General features: G+C 44.2%; 1 protein-coding gene across 1 annotated transcript in view; it reads right to left on the bottom strand.

Annotated features, from left to right (window-relative positions):
- The window catches only part of SLC25A33 (solute carrier family 25 member 33), a 35623-nt gene extending 18051 nt beyond the window's left edge, over positions 1 to 17572 (bottom strand). The window contains exons 1-2 of the mRNA XM_038537906.1: positions 17317 to 17572; positions 4629 to 4808 (exon numbers count right to left, since the gene is read on the bottom strand). Of these exons, the coding sequence (XP_038393834.1) occupies positions 4629 to 4808; positions 17317 to 17372 (236 nt within the window). The 5' untranslated portion in view covers positions 17373 to 17572. The remainder of the gene's footprint in view (positions 1 to 4628; positions 4809 to 17316) is intronic.
- Between the last annotated feature and the right edge of the window lie 2567 nt (positions 17573 to 20139).

Here is a 20139-nt window from a genome sequence, read left to right as displayed (position 1 = left end):
AGCCACTCAGGGATCCCCCTAAATCGTAAGTTTAAAAAGTGCAGAAAGGGGATGCCTGTGGCTCAGGTGCCTTAAGCATCTGCCTTTGGCTCAGGGCATGATCCCAGAGTCTCAGGATCAAGTCCCACATCAGGCTCCCTGTAAGGAGCCTGCTTCTCCCTCTGACTATGGTCTCTGCCTCTCTGTCTGTCTCTCCTGAATAAATAAAATCTTTAAAAAAATTAAAAAAATTTAAAAAGTACAGAAAGTACCTATTATGACAGCAGCTAATATTTATTATTTACATGGCATGGTGTGTGTGCTGAGTTCTTCATACTCAGTATCTTACAGCATGCCAAAATTCATTCATTCATTTATTCATTCATTCTGTTGGTACTGAATGCTTATTACTATGTGACAGGTAGCATTCTACATGCATGGGGACACCTCAATGATCAAGACAAATCAATGTCCCTGTGTTCAAGGAATTTCTATTCTGGTGGGGGCAGAGAGAAAATAAACAATATAATTATGTAAACCATACTGTATGTTGGATGGAGGTTAAGTGCTGGAGATAAAAACAGAGCAGGAAGAAGGGATAGGGCATGAGAGGAGGGCTCGTTTTAAATAACATGGTCACCGCAAGGCCTTCCTGCAAAGGTAACAGCTGGGAGCCAGTCAGGCAGAGAGTGTCCAGTACAAAGGCCCTTCATCAGAAAATGTTTCAATGTTCCCAGGTTAAATGGCTGAGAAGGAACAGAAAGGAGGTCAGTGTAGCTGGGTAGAGGAGAAACATCAGGAGGGGAGGTCGGAGAAGTTAAGGGAGGGGTGGTAGCTACAGTGTAGAGCCTGTGAAGTGGTGGGCACAGCTTTGGCTTTTCCTTAGAGGGAGAGGGCAGCCCCTGAAGGGGTCTGAGTAGGAGATTTTTGGACTGTGGAGAGCACAGTGAGAAGTGGGAGGTGGCAAGACTAGTTAGGAAGCTAGTCTGGTAACACAGTAAGATGTGGTGGCCTCCATCATGACAGTGGTGGAGAAAGGAGTGCAAAAATATATATAAATATGTCAGATTCTGTACATATTCTGAAGGCAGAGCTCAGAGATTTTCCCGTGGGGTTTTGAGAAATAAGGTCTCAGGATGCCTCTGGGGTTTCAAAGATCCAGAATGGGAAGGATGGGGTTGTCTTTAATGGACAGAGAAGACTTTGGGAGCAGTAGGTTTGGGGAAGTTCAGTTTTGCACAAATTACACTTTGGATGCCCAGAGAACACCCCAGCTGAGAGGTCAAACACCCAGCTGGACTAACGTGGGAGGCTCAGAGGAGAAACATTGTCAGCTTACAGGTGGTACTTAGAGTTGCAAGACTAAAGCATGATCGGGCTGTCGCTAGGGCAGGGGACCACCACAGGAGCCCTTGGGGCCCTCCAACATCAAGAGGTTGTCACGGAGGGAGACTTGGGTGGCTCAGCAGTTGAGTGTCTGCCTTTGGCTCAGGGCATGATCCTGGGGTCAGGACTGAGTTCCTTGCTGGGAGCCTGCTTCTCCCTCTGTGTCTCTGCCTGTCTATCATGAATAAATAAATAAAATCTTTAAAAAAAAAAAAAAAAAAAAAAGGTTGTCACAGAGACTCAGCAAAGGGGCAGAAGCAGCAGCCAAGCTTCGTGTGAGCAGGGGGGTATCCTCATCTACTTTACTCTTAGCTGCTTCAAATCTTCCTTAGAAATCTATTTATTTTTTAAAAAGATTTTATTTATTTATTCATGATAGACACACACACACAGAGAGAGAGAGAGAGAGAGAGAGAGAGAGAGAGAGAGAGACAGGCAGAGAGAGAAGCAGGCTCCATGCCGGGAGCCCGATGCGGGACTCGATCCTGGGACTCCAGGATCGCGCCCTGGGCCAAAGACAGGCACTAAACCGCTAAGCCACCCAGGGATCCCCCTAGAAATCTATTTTAAGGTGAATATATATTGAGATGACATTAGGCAAGTCACTTAACCCCTTATCTGCATTTCCTCATCTATAAACTAATTTCACATCTGAATGCTCACTTAAGGATTCTTGTGAAAAATTGATGGAATGATACCACAGAAACATGGTCATTTTCTAACTCAAAAGCTAATAAACAGCAGTTGAGAGTCTTAAAAAAATGTATATATACGTCAAGCTGAGGAAAGAAAGCTTCATGAAACAGCTCGGGTAGAAAATGCCAATTTACAAATACTTTTCTAATAAAATGTTATGACAAAAATGTTAATTAATATTTCCATTATTCGTATTTTGATGTGAATATAGAATAGGTGATTTTAAAAAGTACTCATGCGTCAGTAAGGCCTCAAGATTGTGTGGCTGTGGCTGCATGAATGCTGTGGGCCCACAGGGAAAGGAGCTATCTTACGTGTAGCGTGGTGTGAGCACTGTTCCTATATCTCACAAGATGGCGAGGCGTTTTTTTTTTCCTTTGACTTACATTTTAATATACAATTGTTCTCACTGGGGGAAAATACTTATGTAAGTATATATATATATATATATATATAGAGAGAGAGAGAGAGAGAGAGAGAAAGAGAGAGAGTGATTTACAGGAGATAGAAGAAAGATGGAGATACTACAGTTGCAGAACAGGCATCCTGAAAACTTTAACTAGAGAAACATCCCCATTTACCTTACAAACTTGGCCCTGTTGACACCCACAACTTCTGGCTAACAGGTTCCAGTTACAGTAAATAGACAAATCCACTAGTCATGAGTTATTTGGCAAGCACATAAGAGGAAGTTTTTTTTTTTGGGGGGGGGGGGGGTGTCAGTAAAGTTGGCAAATTACCTGTCTGTTTCATTATGTTCAAAGCACTTTGTGTTCCTCAGAAGAAAGGTGTCATTTGAGACACTGCCACGGCCTAAACATAAAAAGGCATACCAGGATGGGGATGTTTCCTCAGCCACAGTTTTTTAATGACGTGGGCTTATCTCCCTCCCTACTCAGATCAAAACATGCCTCCATATCTCTGTGCTTATCTTTCCTGGGCCTATCTCCCAGGTAGGCTTTCTGCCTTTTGTGTCTCCACAGCCCTTTTCCATGTTTCACTAAACTGACAGATCCTCTCAGTACCTCTTGGGTACCAGCCCTCTTTTCCCCTAGTTGGGTTTCTGATTCTCTCACTTGGGACCTTGCCCTCAGCCGCTGGTTTTGCTGTCCAGTTTTGCTGAATAAACTCAGATGCACTCTTATACACACATCTGGCATGGAAGTCCGGGTGACTCATTAGTAGACTTTACAAACAAAACGTGCCTAAAAATAAATTAAGCACTTTCCAATTCATTCCACCTTATCTAAAATGTGAGTGAATTCTGTCCAAAGTGCTAAGTGATATGGTTATTAAGACAGAACATTTCCATTTTATCACATCTTTTTCTGTTTCCCAATGAAACCTCTATATTGACAAACAGCAATGTCCTTCTTGAACACTTATCTCTGATAAGTTTCAGAGATCTGAGTATCATCTTTAGCTAAATTCAACTACTATTTATTGACCGCCTTTTATTTTTTTATTTTTAAGTAATCTCTATACTCAACGTGGGGTTCAAACTCACAACTCTATAATCAAGAGTTAGGCCCGCTTAGGGCACCTGGGTAGTTCAGTTGGTTAAGCATCTGCCTTTGGCTCAGGTCATGATTCCAGAGTCCTGGGATCGAGCCCCTCATTGGGCTCCCTTGCTCAGTGGGGAGCCTGCTTCTCCCTCTCCCACTGCCTTTCCAACCCACCCCTGCTCATGCTCTCTCTCCCAAATAAGTAAATTTTCAAAAAACAACAAAAAAAGAGTTGCGCACTCTGACTGAGCCAGGCAGACACCCCTGTTGAACACCTCTTTTAAAATTAAAGTACATGGCCCCGGGACACTTGGGTGGCTCAGCTGAACGTCTGCCTTTGGCTAAGGTCATAATCCCGGGGTCCTCTGCCTATGTTTCTGTTTCTCTTCTCTGTGTCTCTCATGAATAAATAAATAAAATCTTTAAAATAAGTATGTAAATAAGTAAAATAAAGTATATGACCCTAAGCTAAAACTCAGGTATTGCTGAGCACTCTTCTGCATTTGATTCTGCCTTAAGCATAGAGACTGATAGGCCATATTCAGTCTGTGAATATTTAGTCACTTCATAAGCAAATGAGACATTTTTTAATGCAGTAAAAATAACATCCTAGGCAGGTAGCTTCAGTATGAAACAAACATTTAAAAAACCCTTTCACCAAATATACGTTGCAACTTTTCTATAAATATGAAATTATTTCCAAACAGCAAGCAAAAAACATCAAAATATGTTATCTCTATATTATGCACAGTCTTTAAATTTTTAATGTCACCCTACCAACCCAGATCTTGCCAGCCCTCCAAAGATTTCGGGCAAGAGCAACACCATGATGCAACAATTTAAAAATGGATTTTTTGTTTGCTTTGTTAGGTTTACTTTGACTACTGCTGGATGATGATCACACGTAGCCCTGCTGCCAAGGGAGGTCAGAGCTCAAAGGTATTAGTACGGAAACCTAATTCTCAAGTTTGGACAAAGACTGCAAACAGAACACCGCATCTGGTGAGCCTGACAGACCTTCTGTACTTAGATTGGGCGCTGGCGTCCAGCACGGTAACTTACTTCAGAACCTGGAAGAGTCCAGGTGTCACGGGTGTTGGTCTCACCATCCCAGCTCCGCTAATGGTCCCCAGATGAACCTGAGGATAATAGACTGTCCGAAGAGCTAATCTTGAAGACTGCAACCGTGTCTTAATGACTTCTAGTGGACAAGTGAAAATAGCACCAACCGTGCCCCCACATCTGTAAGAGAAGAAATCACAACAGGATAAGTTGTACTATTCCCTGGGCTGATAAAGTGGGAAAATTCATTTTTCTCTATTAAAGAAAAAGGCACCTGTTTGTTTCACAACTAGAACATACTGGGAGGTAAAAAGAATTTGTTGAAGTCTCAGCAGCTAAAGACAGAACCACTGTTAACACGTTGGCATACCCTTTGGGTTTTTATCACTGGCTTTTTAATGACCCCTCCCCTCACTTACCTGCCTGCTGGTCATCACTCCGTCTCTCCGAGGCTGTACCTTCACCTACAGTATCATCTATGATGACCATACACTAGGACTCTGTGCCAATGTCTACCATTTTAACCCATTAGGAGTGCTCGTCATTTCTAACTTCACTGCCATGCTGCAGTGACTCTTCTAGACAATTCACCTTTGCACAATTGAAAGTTACTCAGGGAATTTTACTATTTTGAGAAATCAATGTTCTCTACAACACAGACTTCCATTAGAGTATGATTAATTTGGCCTCCACTGAAAATTAAGTTAAAGCTCCTTAAAATGAACTCCTTAAGCATCCCTCAGTCTCTCTGGATCAGGGTTCCCCCTGACCACTCTTTATAGTTTGTTCATGTCAAAATATTAACTGAATTTAAAAATTTAAATATTTTTCAAGACAATTCAATTATTTATTCTAAAATACCCACTTTCTTTTTTCTCTTTTTTAAAGTAGGCTCCACACCTAGCATGGAGCCCAACGCCAGTCTTGAACTCCCAACCCTGAGATCAAGACCTGAGCTGAGGGGCACCTGGGTGGCTCAGTTAAGCGCTGGACTCTTGGTTTCAGCTCAGGTCACGATCTCAGGGTTGTGAGACTGAGCCCATGTCCAGCTCCATACTCAGTATGAAGTCTGTTTGAGACTCCGGACTCCCTCTCTCCTTCTCCCTCTCCTAGACCCCCCACCCTCCTGCACTCTCACACATGTGCTTGCATAAATCTTAAAAAAAAAAAAAAAAAAAAAAAAGGAGGGACACCTGGTGGCTCAGCAGTTGAGCGTTTGCCTTTGGCCCAGGGCACGATCCCAGGGTCCCAGATTCGAGTTCCACATCAGGCTCCCTGCGGGTATCCTGCTTCTCCCTCTGCCTCTGTCTCCATGTCTCTCATGAATGAATGAATGAATGAATGAATCTTAAAAAAAAAAAAAAAAAAGACCCTGAGCTGAGATCATGAGTCGAAAACCTAACCGACTGGGCCCCCCAGGTGCCCCTCATCTTTTCTTAAACAATAATGTCCATGAAATTGCATGTCTGATGGGCTAGCCATGATTAATAATGTCAGGGACCATCTAAAACCATCCCACTAGTGTTACTCTTTGGGAAACACTGATGATCAGGACCTGTGTCTTACTCGTTATATCCCTGGCATCAGAACTCAAGTGTACAAACAGTATTTGCTAAGTGAAGAATTACTGAATTCAGATTTCAAGGACAATGTCTTTCAGGGGATCTAAATGTTTGAAAAATAGCACATACTTTCTACCTTCTGTCAAAGGTTCCCTTAGCCCGGGAGCTCCTTGTAGGGAGGGGCTGAGTATTCACATACTCTTGCACACAGGTAGGATAACACCTGCCAAACAGGCGGCTCAATAAAAATGCTAAGCACCAGCACCTGTGACTGGGAAACAGCAACATCAAGAAAGGACAGGCTCTGGCAGACACAGTACTCAAGTTAGCTTCCCTATGCCACCAGATGTAAATGTTGGAAATTTAGAAGTGAATCTAGCACCCAACACAAATGGTGAAGTAAGGAATGAAGTAAAATTCCATGTGGTATTTTAAAATCAGGAGCCCAAAGTTCCAAAGAACAAGTACAATGACAACTCAGAGCTGGAAGTTATCAGTTTAAATAACAGCATTACTGCCAGTGACTATGTTATGACAGACATTCAATTCTCCAACTATCCTATATAAGGTAGGAACTACCATTCACCACGAGAAGTATGAAATGTACAAACTAGGGGGAGAGTGTAGAGGAAAATGGTAATTTTTGGCTATTTAAGCAAACCTGCTTTAAAATCATGTTGGTAATGTACCGTAAATTGAACTATTTACGTAGCACAAGGTTTTCTGAACTGTGGGCCAAAGGCCATCAAGCAATTTAGGGGATCACAGTCAGAATGGCAGGAAAGACTTGACGTGTATCAGACAACCATCATTTGACCTTCAAGGGTTTTGCCAGTGGTATTGTCTTTTGTTTTTAGATGGGGATCCCTGGTCTCAATGAGGTCATGTACTTTTTCAAAGTCACAAAGTGACTAAGTAGCTAAACTGAGACCAAATCCAATGTTCTTCCCACTATAGGATGATGGAAAGATAGTTTTGTTATCTAATTTAGACTATTTACATTCACTATACATGACAAATTGCCTATTTGACAATTAGGCCTTTATAATTCTGTGTTCTTCTGCACCAATGAAAAATCGTGAGTCTAACTGAACACTGGTCTGTATAATTTGCTCTAAGCACTAGAATATGTCTAAAGAAAATGGGATATAGTGGGGAGTGTTTAAAAAAAAAAGGTAAAAATCAACTAATTCATCTCCATTCACACGAAATAAATTACCCTTACCTATTAGAAAAACGACCATGTGTTTTAAAAGGCTTAACATTGGGATCCCTGGGTGGCACAGCGGTTTAGCGCCTGCCTTTAGCCCAGGGCGCGATCCTGGAGACCAGGGATTGAATCCCACGTCGGGCTCCTGGTGCATGGAGCCTGCTTCTCCCTCTGCCTATGTCTCTGCCTCTCTCTCTCTCTCTCTCTCTCTGTGTGACTATCATAAATAAATAAAAATTAAATAAAAAAATAAAAGGCTTAACATTTAAAGACATTAGAAAACTCACACACACTACAGAGTAAGGGTAAACATCTGAAATCTATGTTCAATAACATGACTCCACGTTGCTGAAAAAAAAACCCAGAACTTCTGGGTAGTCTTTCATAAGAAAGTCAACAAGTTCAAACACGACACAGGTCAGCCACCTTTGCTTTGTCCCCATGTCAGTTACATTCCTCACTTTGGCCAACCATCAACCAAATCCATGCCACTGATCAAAGGATGACCCACTGGAAGGTATGCCTGCCCCAGAAAGCAAGTGCCCTCCTGATAGCAAGCTGGTGACCTCTTTGAGGCTAGCAGACTATGATCACTACCACACACCTTCTTATGTGTTATACCCTGTGCCTATGGCAGGAGGGGGTGGTGGTTGTGGTGAAAAGACCTAGGCTTTCTAGACTCCTCACCAGGGGACAAACCAAGGTGCACTCAGGCACCTCTTCTACAAGACAGAGTGATGTCACCTCACAGTGTTACAGGCAATGACAAAATGGGGGAAACAATGCCAACTATAAACAGTGGTAAGAAGCAACTATTCAGCAGGTGAGCCCCTCCCTACCTACTTGAAACCTTAGATGAGAAACCATCATCAACTGTAAGTCATTTTTTTTTAAGATTTTTATTTATTTATTCATGAGAGACACAAAGAGAGAGGCAGAGACACAGGCAGAAGGAGAAGCAGGCTCCATGCAGGACGCCTGATGCGAGACTCAAATCCCAGGACCCCAGGATCATGCCCCGAGCAGATGCTCAACCGCTGAGCCACCCAGATCTCTCAACTGTAAGTCATTTTAAATGTTTTAAGTCATTAAAAAATTTTAAGTTATTAACCTATGTTGGAAACATCACCACGAAAATACTTCTGATTATAAGGAAAGAAGTTCTGATACTAAACTGAAATTTCCAGAGAAGATTCTTCTTGAAATAGAAACATTTCACAGAAAAAAAAAAAAAAAACATTTCACAGAATCTTATTTCAGCTCAACTTTTTTTTTCCTTTTTAATTTTTATTTATTTATGATAGTCACAGAGAGAGAGAGAGAGAGAGAGAGAGAGAGAGAAGCAGACACAGGCAGAGGGAGAAGCAGGCTCCATGCACCGGGAGCCCGACGTGGGATTCGATCCCGGGTCTCCAGGATTGCGCCCTGGGCCAAAGGCAGGTGCTAAACCGCTGCGCCACCCAGGGATCCCTTTTTTTCCTTTCTTCATGAACCAGCACATAGCACATCCATCAGTCTGGGAGTATAAACTGACTTCTTTGAATTGGCTTTCCAAATTTTTCTAAAAACATTTAATCATGTTGGGTCCAAAGCACTTGTGATTACAACAAATTACATTATTTATAGAAAAAAGTTCCTGCCAATTCTCAATTCTTTGATACAAAGATGACCTTCGGTATTAGCTTGGCTCCTAACCATGGTCACTCAGCTCACATAAAGCCCTGTCCACTGTGACTCTGTGCAGTATTTATTAACTGGGCTTTTCATGAGTCTCAATTCAAAAAAAGATATTAGCAGCTCCATCCACCAGTCCTCCCTCCGTGTCTGCTTTTCAGTTGTGCTCTACTGAATTCCCCCTTTCTTATCAATGGACAGATTCCATGACTTTCTGGTAACTCCAGGTCTTCAAATTCAGGTGTGTCCAAAACTTCTATCTCAAATCTCATTCAAAACCTCCCTCCAGCAATGCCAGCCAGAAGTATGGCTTGAGGAGACTTGGGTCTGCTCTTTCTCTTCCATTCCTTTAAGGGTCCTCTGGGCACGAGGACAGAGGAGTGAAGTTTTTTTTTTGTTTTTTGTTTTTTTAAGATTTTACTTATTTAAAAAACAAAACAAAACAAAACAAAAAGATTTTACTTATATATTCATGAGAGCCCAGAGAGAGAGACAGAGGCAGAGACACGGGCAGAGGGAGAAGCAGGCTCCATGCAGGGAGCCGGATGTGAGACTTGATCCTGAGACCCTGGGATCACGTCCTGAGCCAAGGCAGACGCCCAAACACTGAGCCACCCAGGCGTCCCCCAAGTAAAGTGGTTTCATGTGGTTGGTTTCTGTTTGCTGTGGGCCCACCTGGCTGTGTGTTTTGCTAATGGCCTTGGCAGACGTTATGATTTCAGTGTAGGTGGTGTGCAAACCTTCTTGGAGTGGTGTTCCATCTCACCACAGGCCCCAATACTGGGAACCCCCATAGTGGTCCCTCGAGCAGTCCCTCCCTGCGTGCCTTCCCCTCTTCTGGTCCCCATGCTCCTTGACACCAAGCGGCGTCCCACTAGAGTATTCATTCTTCCCTGTCAGGAGGCAGTGAAGTTGGCTCTTGGTGGGAAGTCCCCCCATATCCATCCCAAGCACACCACACCAGTTCCTCCTCATCCAGCTGGCATGGGCTAACAACCTACCTGCAGGAAGCACTGGCCAGAGAGCAAGGTACCATCCTTACAAATTCCCTCAACCTACAACCCAGACCAATAGGGACTGGGGACAGCAAAACGCTCTCCCAATACTCCACCTGCCACAACACTAACAACTATAGCCTGTTTGCTCTGTATATACAATCTGGGGTGAAGTGGTCAATGGCAGTCAGGCAGATTCTGCATCTTTTAAAGATTTTTTTTTATTTTTATTTATTTATGATAGTCACACAGAGAGAGAGAGAGAGGCAGAGACACAGGCAGAGTGAGAAGCAGGCTCCATGCACCGGGAGCCCGACGTGGGATTCGATCCCGGGTCTCCAGGATCACGCCCTGGGCCAAAGACAGGCGCCAAACCGCTGCGCCACCCAGGGATCCCAGATTCTGCATCTTTAAGTCTCAGGGTAAATGCCTCTTGGTTCAGCTGAGGGTCACAGGAGCCAAAGCACAGACAATAGAAAAAGTCACATCCAATGATCAATTATATGGTGGCAGTGTTGGCATCACATCATCGGGAAAGCAAGTCTGATTGGATACCAGTATTTCAGATCACTAATCTTCAAAGTGGGGGCATACTCCTAAGCGTGCACAATAGAATACTGGCCTGGTGGGGAAAGAAAAATTACAGAAAAAAAAAATTTCAATTTTGTATAATCTCTACTATTTAATTTCTATTTTGTATATATGCTTTACAATATGTATAAAATTAATAGGATAATATAAATTTATACATGCATAAACATTTTAACCACAGGGCTGTGTGATTAGTCTGCAGAGCACTGCTCTAGACCAGTGGTTCTCAACTGTGGCAGTTATGTCCCCATCCGAGGGACATCAAGTAAGGTATGGAGACATCGTTGGCTGTTGCTACTGGGGGAGGGGATACTATACTAGCATCTAGTGGGTTGAGACCAGGGTTGCTATTAAACATCCTACATGGGATGCATGGGAAACCCCACAGTAATATCCTGCCCTTTGCCAAAAAATTGTTGGGCCAAGGTTGAGAACCTCTGTTCTAGATCAATAAAATGGACAATCTACTTGAAAACAGTACAACCGATGTGGAGGGCATTGCTGGTTGCCTCCCCAGCATCCATTCCCTTCCTCCTTAATGAAGTCTTAACAAGACTCCAAATGTCTTATGTCATATAGTTTAGGTAGTATTGAACCCATTTCTAGTTTTATACCTGACTCACTTAATCAACATAACACCATCTACATTGCCATGTCATCTGTTCAGAGATGGCCACATGATTCAGCCCAAAACAAACAGAATAATCCCCTAGGAGCAGAACCGGTTTAGAGATGGGTGCACGTCCAAGTTGGTCCAATCAGATTAAGCTCAAGACTTTTCAATGGTGGAGAAACACTAGGAGCTGCAGGGAACCATTCCGAGTTCATGCAGTGACCAATCTTGGAATCACACAGATATTTCTGGAACATGGCAATCAATGAGGGGTTCCATATTGACATTGTTGAGCCACTTAAATAAGCCCTCACCAAAGCCTGTTCTCTCTCTCTAGAATTTAGGTCCATGTGCCAATAATCAAGCCAGCTGGAAGTGAGTTTTTTATTACTTACAAATGAAAGCCTCCTAAATGACCCTAGTCAATTAAAAAAAAAAAAGTACATCCTCCTTTTTCAAGAAAGCACTTACAGAATTTTACTATTATCCGTAATCTTCCAAAAGTAGTTGGGACTCATGTAGCTAGTAGGCTATGTTTCCAACAGCTATGAGGAAACTCCTTGGATGTTCATTTAATTTTGCTCCTAAGGTAATACTGCTCTATCCACTGATGCCAAAGTTCAGAGATAATTCTCTGTGGGATATTCCATACACTGGGAAAGGGTTTGGACAGAGTAGCACAAAGGCTACGAACAGTGAGCAGTTCAATAAATTCAATAATACAATAAATTACATGTCTGGGAGCAGTCATAAGAGAGAGTTGCTCTCTGAAATCTATTTGCCCAATTTTCTAAAAAAATTATCATCTGGATTTTCTGTGCCTTTTCCCTCCTACTACATATTCCTGAATGCCCTCCCCCCAACTTTCTTTCATTCTTTCTTGCCCAGAACTGAAGTCTTGGGTTTAGTACACACATGTGGATTTAATCTTTTCACCTTCCTAAGCCTTACTTGATATCCCTCTGCCCATGGAAGAGGCTCCTCTCCTCCACTTTACAGCAGAACAAAGCTAGACTACCACGACTACAATATATACACTGGATTTTTTCTTTTATCTTCATGTGACCGGAGACACAAAAACTTTTAATTATCCGGACAAACTTTTACCTTTTAACTCTGAGTATCAAGTAACAAGGACACCTTTCTAAAACCAGATGTTTTGGGGGGCACCTGAGTAGCTCAGTGGTTGAGCATCTGCCTTTGGCTCAGGGTGTGATCCTGGGGTCCTGGGAGCCTGCTTCTCCCTCTGCCTGTGTCTCTGCCTCTCTCAGTGGCTCTCACGAATAAACAAATAAAATCTTAAAGAACAGGGATGCCTGGGTGGCTCAGTGGTGGTTGAGCATCTGCCTTTGGCTCAGGTCGTGATCCTGGGATCTTGGGATTGAGTCCCACACATTGGGCTTCCTGCAGGGAGCCTGCTTCTCCCTCTGCCTATGTCTCTGCCTCTATCTCTCTCTCATGAATAAAATCTTAAAAAAAAAAAAAAGGCTGAAGTTCTTCCTGCTTTGCCTCTAATAAAAAACAAACAACAACTAGATGTTTTCAACAAGAACTTGTTTTCCATATATACACTCACTCATCTTAGGCACTAAAGCCAAGACCAATCTGCTCTTTATTATAATCGCTACCTAATGGATAGTAAACTACTTTCCAGATTCAGAGCTTATACTTATCTACACCATGGATTCCACCAACAAATGATACTGTCAGACAATCTGTGGTCCCAATCTGTGGCCTTCAGTAATTCTCTTTTCATCTACTAACTCTATAGTCACTACTTGAAAACACTAGTGCTTCTTTACATATACTTTTCTGGAATGTCTCATTTGAATACCTGGCATAGAAGATTTGGATCATGCAAATTCTGTATTTACTCAAGTCAAACCAAAATGTCTAGTTTCAATGCAGCTAATTACCTTTTAGATACTATGTCCTATATTCCATTTCATTTAGAAAGAAAATTTAAATAGCACCCTATGAATGGATTAAAAAATCCTGTAGTACTTTCTGAACCTGAAGAGAATCATTATTTTTTGCAAATACACAAATCCAAAATGTTACCTTACGCCAATATAGTTTCAGCAAATGTTAATATAGAACCATGTTCACAATTTGTAAATAATCAAAGTACTGCTTCTCTTTATTTGGGACAATTTAGCAGGCCACATAAATCTAAACCCCCAGATAAGACACACACTACCTTTTATTCATTTAAACAAGTACTGACCAAGCATGTGTAATACGTGTGATACCGGACTCGCGATATACTAGTGATGAAAACAGACATGGCTGCTATTCTCATGAAGCTTACTTCTAGCAGGAATCTTTCATACAAAAACCATATAGTATTGAAAAATGTTTGTCACATATAAAAAGTACACTGATGAAATGAAAGCTTATATTCTCAATATATCTATATGTAGGTATGCCTATATAAAGTATTACGTGCACACTATACCTATTCCTTAAGCATTTTAAATAAATCTTGCACCTTCTTTGCATTGGTCCCCTGGCAAACACAGGAATATGTGCCTAACACTCCAAAAGTAACCATTAGCTGATACAGATTACATCCATAGACAAGCACAGCACAGAAGTATACCAGGTGACAGCTGCCCATAATGGAAGGGGGGAGGGTAAATGAAATACTGAATCTTGAAAATTATCTTGATTATGTATTTTAAAACCTTAAAGACATACCATATTCCCACTAAAATAGATTTTTAAAGATATGTATTTTTGATGACAAAAGAAAAAAATCATGCTACAAAAAGAGGACTAAAGCATATAATCCAGGCTGCCCCCCACTAACTCCAGTGGCAGCTTAGCCCAGCTATTTCAGGTGCTGAGCATGTCTACTAAGTCATCACCTGGCTGTCACTGCTAGTTTAACAGCTGAAGGGCATCACTAACACTATATGGACTATGAGAACCCCCAAGACATGTGAGAAGGAAAGTTTAAAGGATTTTTCTTAACAGACATAAGGTCTAGCCTCAGATGGGCAACTTCAGAGGATTTCAGCCTCTCTCTTACTGAGAGAGTCTAAAGAGTAGAAAGGAACTACAGGTTTTGCTATATAGTAACAAAATCTGTTTGAATAGGTTTTTTATATTGATGATACTGCCCAGATTTTGGGAGGAAGGAAGCAGAAAACCACAGAATCCCTAAAGATACTAAAAATCAACATCAAGTGAATGATGTTTGTTCATGCAGAAGTAATACATTTTAAGAACTGGTTATGAATGTGCTGGGAGATACCAAAAGCCTTAAAAATGTGTTTTGACTCAGCAACTATACCATTAGTGGTTTATCCTAAGGAAGTAACCAGAGAACTACACATAAGGATATCTAGTTATTCATGTTAGCAAAAAATAAGAAACAAGATTAAAAAGAAAGTAGGTCATCAGAAAAAGTTATAAGTTAGGTAGCCCTGTGGTAAAGTTACTATAACATTCTACATTCCAGTCACTGGCCTTGGAAGCTGAGTTTGCCTTCCTCACTGCAACCACCCAACATTAAGGACTGATTAAAGGGTTACCTAGAAAATTCACTACATACTGCCATTAAAACTCAGTGTATTACTAAGAAGAAAGCAATTTAAAGAATATGAGCCTATTTTAAAACTAGCTATGGAATTACATTTAGTACATGTACACATGCATAGAACCATTTCTTAAAGCGCTTATTTTAGGTGTTGATTTGTGGGTGGTTTTTTCTCCAGTTCTCTTCTTTAAGGGTAACACTGTTAAAAAGAGGACTATTACAGATTAAAACAGGAGTATTTTTACCTTTGCAAAGAGCCCAAGAAATGGTTTTAAAAAAAAAATCAAAAAAATTTAAAAGACTGAGTTGTTTCGGGTGTAGTTTTTATTTCCCACGCTCTAAAGTTAATTTTCAACTAAACCTAAGTCTCTGCTACCTGATAAAAACAATCGTCCAATATCATTAACTAGTGACAGCATTAAACCTGTTTGATCTTAAGAGTCCAATGGCTATTCAACAGAAGAAATGTGACCAATTTATAAACAAAGGGCTCTGACTTCTTTTCAAAGACCTGAATTTCAGTTCTTTGTAAAGATGCCAGCTTAACAGTGAAAACTAGTTACGTAGAGCAAAGCAGTGCTATCAGCCATCACACCAGGTGGATCCACTGGGTTTACTGATTTTAACTATATAATATACTAAGCACTCAATACTTAGCTCCTTTTTTTTTTTTTAATACTTAGCTCCTTTAATGCTCTTCCCTTAAGAAATTGAAATAATGTATTTCAGGCTAGTGGGAATGAATCAAAATCCAATTAGTTACTCTGAAAGCATCCTGTTGGAAGATTTATTTTCTTTCTTGACTGTGTCTGCAAGTAATCCCGAACTGCTGCTTAAGAAGGAACCTGTTAAATGCAATGGCTTCAGGCACCATTCTAATAAACCCTCTACATTTTAATCAGTCCTTGCAAGCCCCAGCTACTGCAGTTTCCCTCGTCACAGGAGGCTGGTGCTCGGCCGAGAATCAGCAGCCAGAGGGCACTGTGAAGGGCGGGTAGGGAGATTCAGCAAGACAGGGCAATGGATTATGCAGCAAGCCTAACAGAGGCTGCTCCGGAGCATGTAACTCTCCTAATCTTGAGTACAAAGGATTTTTGTAAAGCCCACCTCACTAACATCATGAAATCAAAATCATGGAGTATAAAATCATTTTTCAGTTACCCTTCTTGGCTTGAGAGATGCCTTTAACATGGCCAACCTGTTTAAAATTCCTCAGAATGACCAATTAATATCCTGTGTGACTTCAGAAATGCTACCCCCTTACCCCTGTGACTCTCAGGAAACACTGGGAGATGAAGTGAAAGGATGAAGAGGGAATGACAAGAAAGAGATGAATGAGAAATTCTCCCTACGTATGAAGAACCAACATTTTTTATTTGGAGAAACAGAGTGGGTGATCACCCATAATAAGCACACTTTCATCGTAGTTGTTTTGCAAGTTAAGTTTTCTCAACCGATACTAGTCTGAAATAACGAACATACCTCAGTCTAAGCTGCAACTAAAATACTCAAGATGATAATCTAGAATAAATTCTAGTTTATGCAGAACGTCCTACACTTTAGAATTGCTGTGCCAGGCTTGCGAGGTCTTCAAATAAGACAAAATATCTGGAAGACTTAAAAAAGACCCAGAGCCACTGGCTGTATTAAAAGAAAATCACTAATGCTCGAACACATCTTCACTACTATTTTCTGGGAAAAAAAAAAGAAAGAAAGAAAAGAAACAAAGCAGCTCCCTTCCTAACCTCCCTACCACCCAACGTCCCTAAAAATGCGTTGCCACCCCTGAAAAATATCATGTGCATGATGATGAAAAAAAAAATGCAGCTCTCAAAACACAAGGCACATCTTTCGGGAGAAGCGTCCACCAGCAGGTGGAAAGCATTTCAACACATCTTCCGGACCTCGTTCCCGCCCCCACCCCGAGGGCCCCCAGGAGCCCTCCCACAGGTTGCTTGCTGGCCAGCATCTCGGAACGCCAGCACCCTGCGGGCCCCGGCTGATGTCCATCACCTGCTGCCCGGCCTCCAGACTGTCTGCCCGGAGGAAGCCCCCCGCCCCCCGGCGCCGCGCCCGAGCATCCACGAGTCAGACTGCCCAGGGCCTTGGGGGAAAGGCCCCGGAGCGCAATCCAGGCAGAAGGACGGCGAGTGCGGCACGACCGGCGCCGCCAGCCGGGAGGGCGTAGGGCGGACCGAGCCACAAGGGCCAGGCAGGACCGCCCCCGAGTGACGCTCGTCACACCAGCTTCTAATTGTCGAAAAGGAGAAAAAGCAGGCGAGGCCGCGGGAGCGCGGCGGGCACGGGGTAAAACCGCCCTCGGAGGATGCGGCCCGGGGCGGGGAAGGCCCGCGCCCCCGGGGCCTCCCCACCGTCGGGACTTCCTCCGCCTCCAGGAGCCCGCGCTCGGGCCTGGGGAGGGCGGCCGGCCGGCCGGGGCGCCCCAGGGCGCCGCGGGGGTGGGGGGCCCGCGAGGTGCGGTGGGGCCAGGACGCTCACCCGCCGGCGAAGAGGTGAAGCAGCGTGTTCTCCTTCTGCTGGGTGCCCGTCGCCATGGCCGCGCCGGCTCCGCGGCCCGCCGCCGCCGGGTGCCGCGGGCGCGAGGTCGCTCGAGGGATGCGCGAGGTGGCCCGCTCCGCTCGCCCGGCTGCCCTCAGGCGGCCGCCGGCGCCCCCGCCATGCGCGCGCGCCCCGACTCCCCGCTCCCCCGCGCTGCGCCCTCCGCGGCGTGGCCGCCGGCGCCTCACCGGCCTCTGCGGCGCGAGCCCAGCACCAGCCGGAGCCCGGCGCGCGGCCGTCACGTGGCGGGGGCCGGGCCGTGTCGTCACGCGGCTGCGCGAGCCCGGGGCGGCACGCGGCGGGGGTGTGGGCCCGGATCCCGCGCGCCCATTGGCCGGCGCCGGACGTGGGTGGGGCGACTGCGCGGTCGGGCCGGTGGGCGGGGCCTGCTTGGGCCGGGGCGCCGGGAGCCAGAACCGGCCGAGGCTGCCTGGTACCCGCTCCGACGCGGAGAAACCCGGCTAGGCAAAGCCCGGGGGGACCCGGGGCCCGGACTTCCCGACCGTTTTTTCAGTCTATTTTCAGTTCAGTTGCGCTTTTGTGATACGATGTGCAAAAAGGTGTAGGGATTGCATCTTCTATTTCACAGCTCTGTACTCGACATCCAGCTCAGGGAAAACACGTGACCTCAGCAGCCTGGACCCCAGGGCACCCCTATAACGGGGTGTGCTTTTTTAAAAAAATTATTATTATTTTTCTGTGGCTCTGCAAAAATGCATTTGGTTTATCCTCTCTATCTGCGGCTCAGACTTCTGAGTTCCAAGCTTCTCTAGTCCAGCTGCCTCTCTACTCGGATGTCCTTGGGTGACTGTCAAACTCAGGCTGGCCTCTTACCTCCGGGTCTGACGGACAGGCCTTCTCTGGCTACCCTGCCCCACATTATCACATGATTACATTTAATTTCCTTACGTAGGCTCCTGTAGTTACTTTGTTGATTTATTCCTTTAAGCTGATCTTTTACCCCCGGAGTGGAAGCTTCAGGAGGGCAGGAATCTGGTTTCTTTTCTTTTCTTTTCTTTTCTTTTCTTTTCTTTTCTTTTCTTTTCTTTTCTTTTCTTTTCTTTTCTTTTCTTTTCTTTTCCTTTTCTTTCTTTCTCTTTCTTTTTAATTTAAAGATGTTATTTATTTATTCATGAGAGAGAGAGAGAGAGACAGAGACACGGAGGGAGAAGCAGGCTCCATGCAGGGAGCCTGATGTGGGACTCGATCCCAAGACTCCAGGATCATGCCCTTGGCCGAAGGCTGAGCCACCCAGGGATCCCCGGTTTCTTTTATTTCTAATGGTGCCTGACAAGGCACCTGCTGCTAGTAATGCCCTAGAAAGTAATGGATAAATGTCCCAAGTACTCCTTTTTCTCTTCCTCTCCTCCCCCACACCTGCCCCGCCGCTTGAATTTCCTGTCCCGGTGGTGATACCAGGTGACACCAGGGTGGACTCCGCCCCCCTCCCTCTCTTTTTCTCAGCAGTCCATCACTCACTCACCTGGCAGTTCCATCTCCTGAAATTCTCCCAAAGCCACCACCTCCTTCTCTGTGTTTCTTCCCTTACTACTGCTGGAAGTTTTCATGCCTCTCACCTACTTTGTAGCAAAAAAATCTAACTGCTCTCACAGGCCTCCCCTACCCCCCCTCCAGAGGCACAAGGTACAGGATAGATCAGCCCTTTTTTTCAATCTCCAGACCAAGCTGCTGGATGTCCAGTGTGTAAACACAAAAAGAGCTCAGCAGAAGGGAAATTGTGTGCAAACACAAGAGCTAGATATTTGATTGCTGGGACTCTTTAAAAACAGCTCTTAGGAGCAGTCATCCAAAACACAAAGGCAGTGAATACTCCATATTAAAACCATTACTCCCAGGCTTAGGAAGGGGGAAAAGCACACTAGCTCCATGATATAGGAAAAAAGAGAAAAGGAAAGAATGAAGGCAAACAGGAAGGGGGGAAAAAGTGAGTTTCTTTCGGTTCCCTAGATCTCCCAAATCCCTTGCTTTAGCTGCTGGTGAAGTCAGTCTTGGTCTTAGCTGAAGATGGTTTATGAGGCATGAATAGAAGGAAGGAGAGAGTTAGGGGGGCCCTGTTAACCAGGAGGGAACCTCTGCCATCGGGGCAGGGTTCTAATCCGAGGAGTTGCTCTCCTTAGAGCAGAGCCCTACCTATTGTCTGCTCTTATGGAGGTGTCTGAGGCAGACCCAGGCTTCTAACAGCAAGGCAGCACCCAGCCTCCTGCCTGCTTTGGCTAAGCTAGTCTGGGCTATGCTGGGCACATGAACAGGCCTCCCCACCCCCTTGTGAAGAGTAACACTGCCTTCATGTAAAGTTTTTCCAAGGTCTTTCACATATATTATCTTGTTGGTTACTCACATTGTTTGGCAGCCCTGTTGTTTTCGTTCCCGTTTTATGGATAAGCAGGACAAATTTGCCCAAGGTCACACAGCTAGTTAGTGGCTGATGCAATGATCTTTCATGCCTCTGTGCTTTGGAACATGCTGTTGCCTAGGATGCCCCCTTCCTCTGCTGGACCTCCTCTGAGACCAGCTCAACAATTAGCTTTTCTATAAAGCCACCCCTGTTTGTGTGGGGGAATCGAGTACTTCCCTCTTCTGCTGCCTACCACACAGCAAAGGAATGGTGGCTGTGACTACCAGTCCATGTTGCTGCAAATTATTGCAGTGAGCAGCACCAGCGTTCATACCCTGGCATATGTGTTGGTGGGAGTGCGGACTGGGACAACATTTTCAGAGGGAAGTGTGGACACTGCCAAACAT

The sequence above is a fragment of the Canis lupus genome, chromosome 5 (genome assembly GCF_011100685.1).
Source record: "Canis lupus familiaris isolate Mischka breed German Shepherd chromosome 5, alternate assembly UU_Cfam_GSD_1.0, whole genome shotgun sequence".
Lineage (NCBI taxonomy): Eukaryota > Metazoa > Chordata > Mammalia > Carnivora > Canidae > Canis > Canis lupus.
The sequence above is the reverse complement of the archived record's forward strand: the minus strand, read 5'-3'. Positions and strand labels throughout refer to the sequence as shown.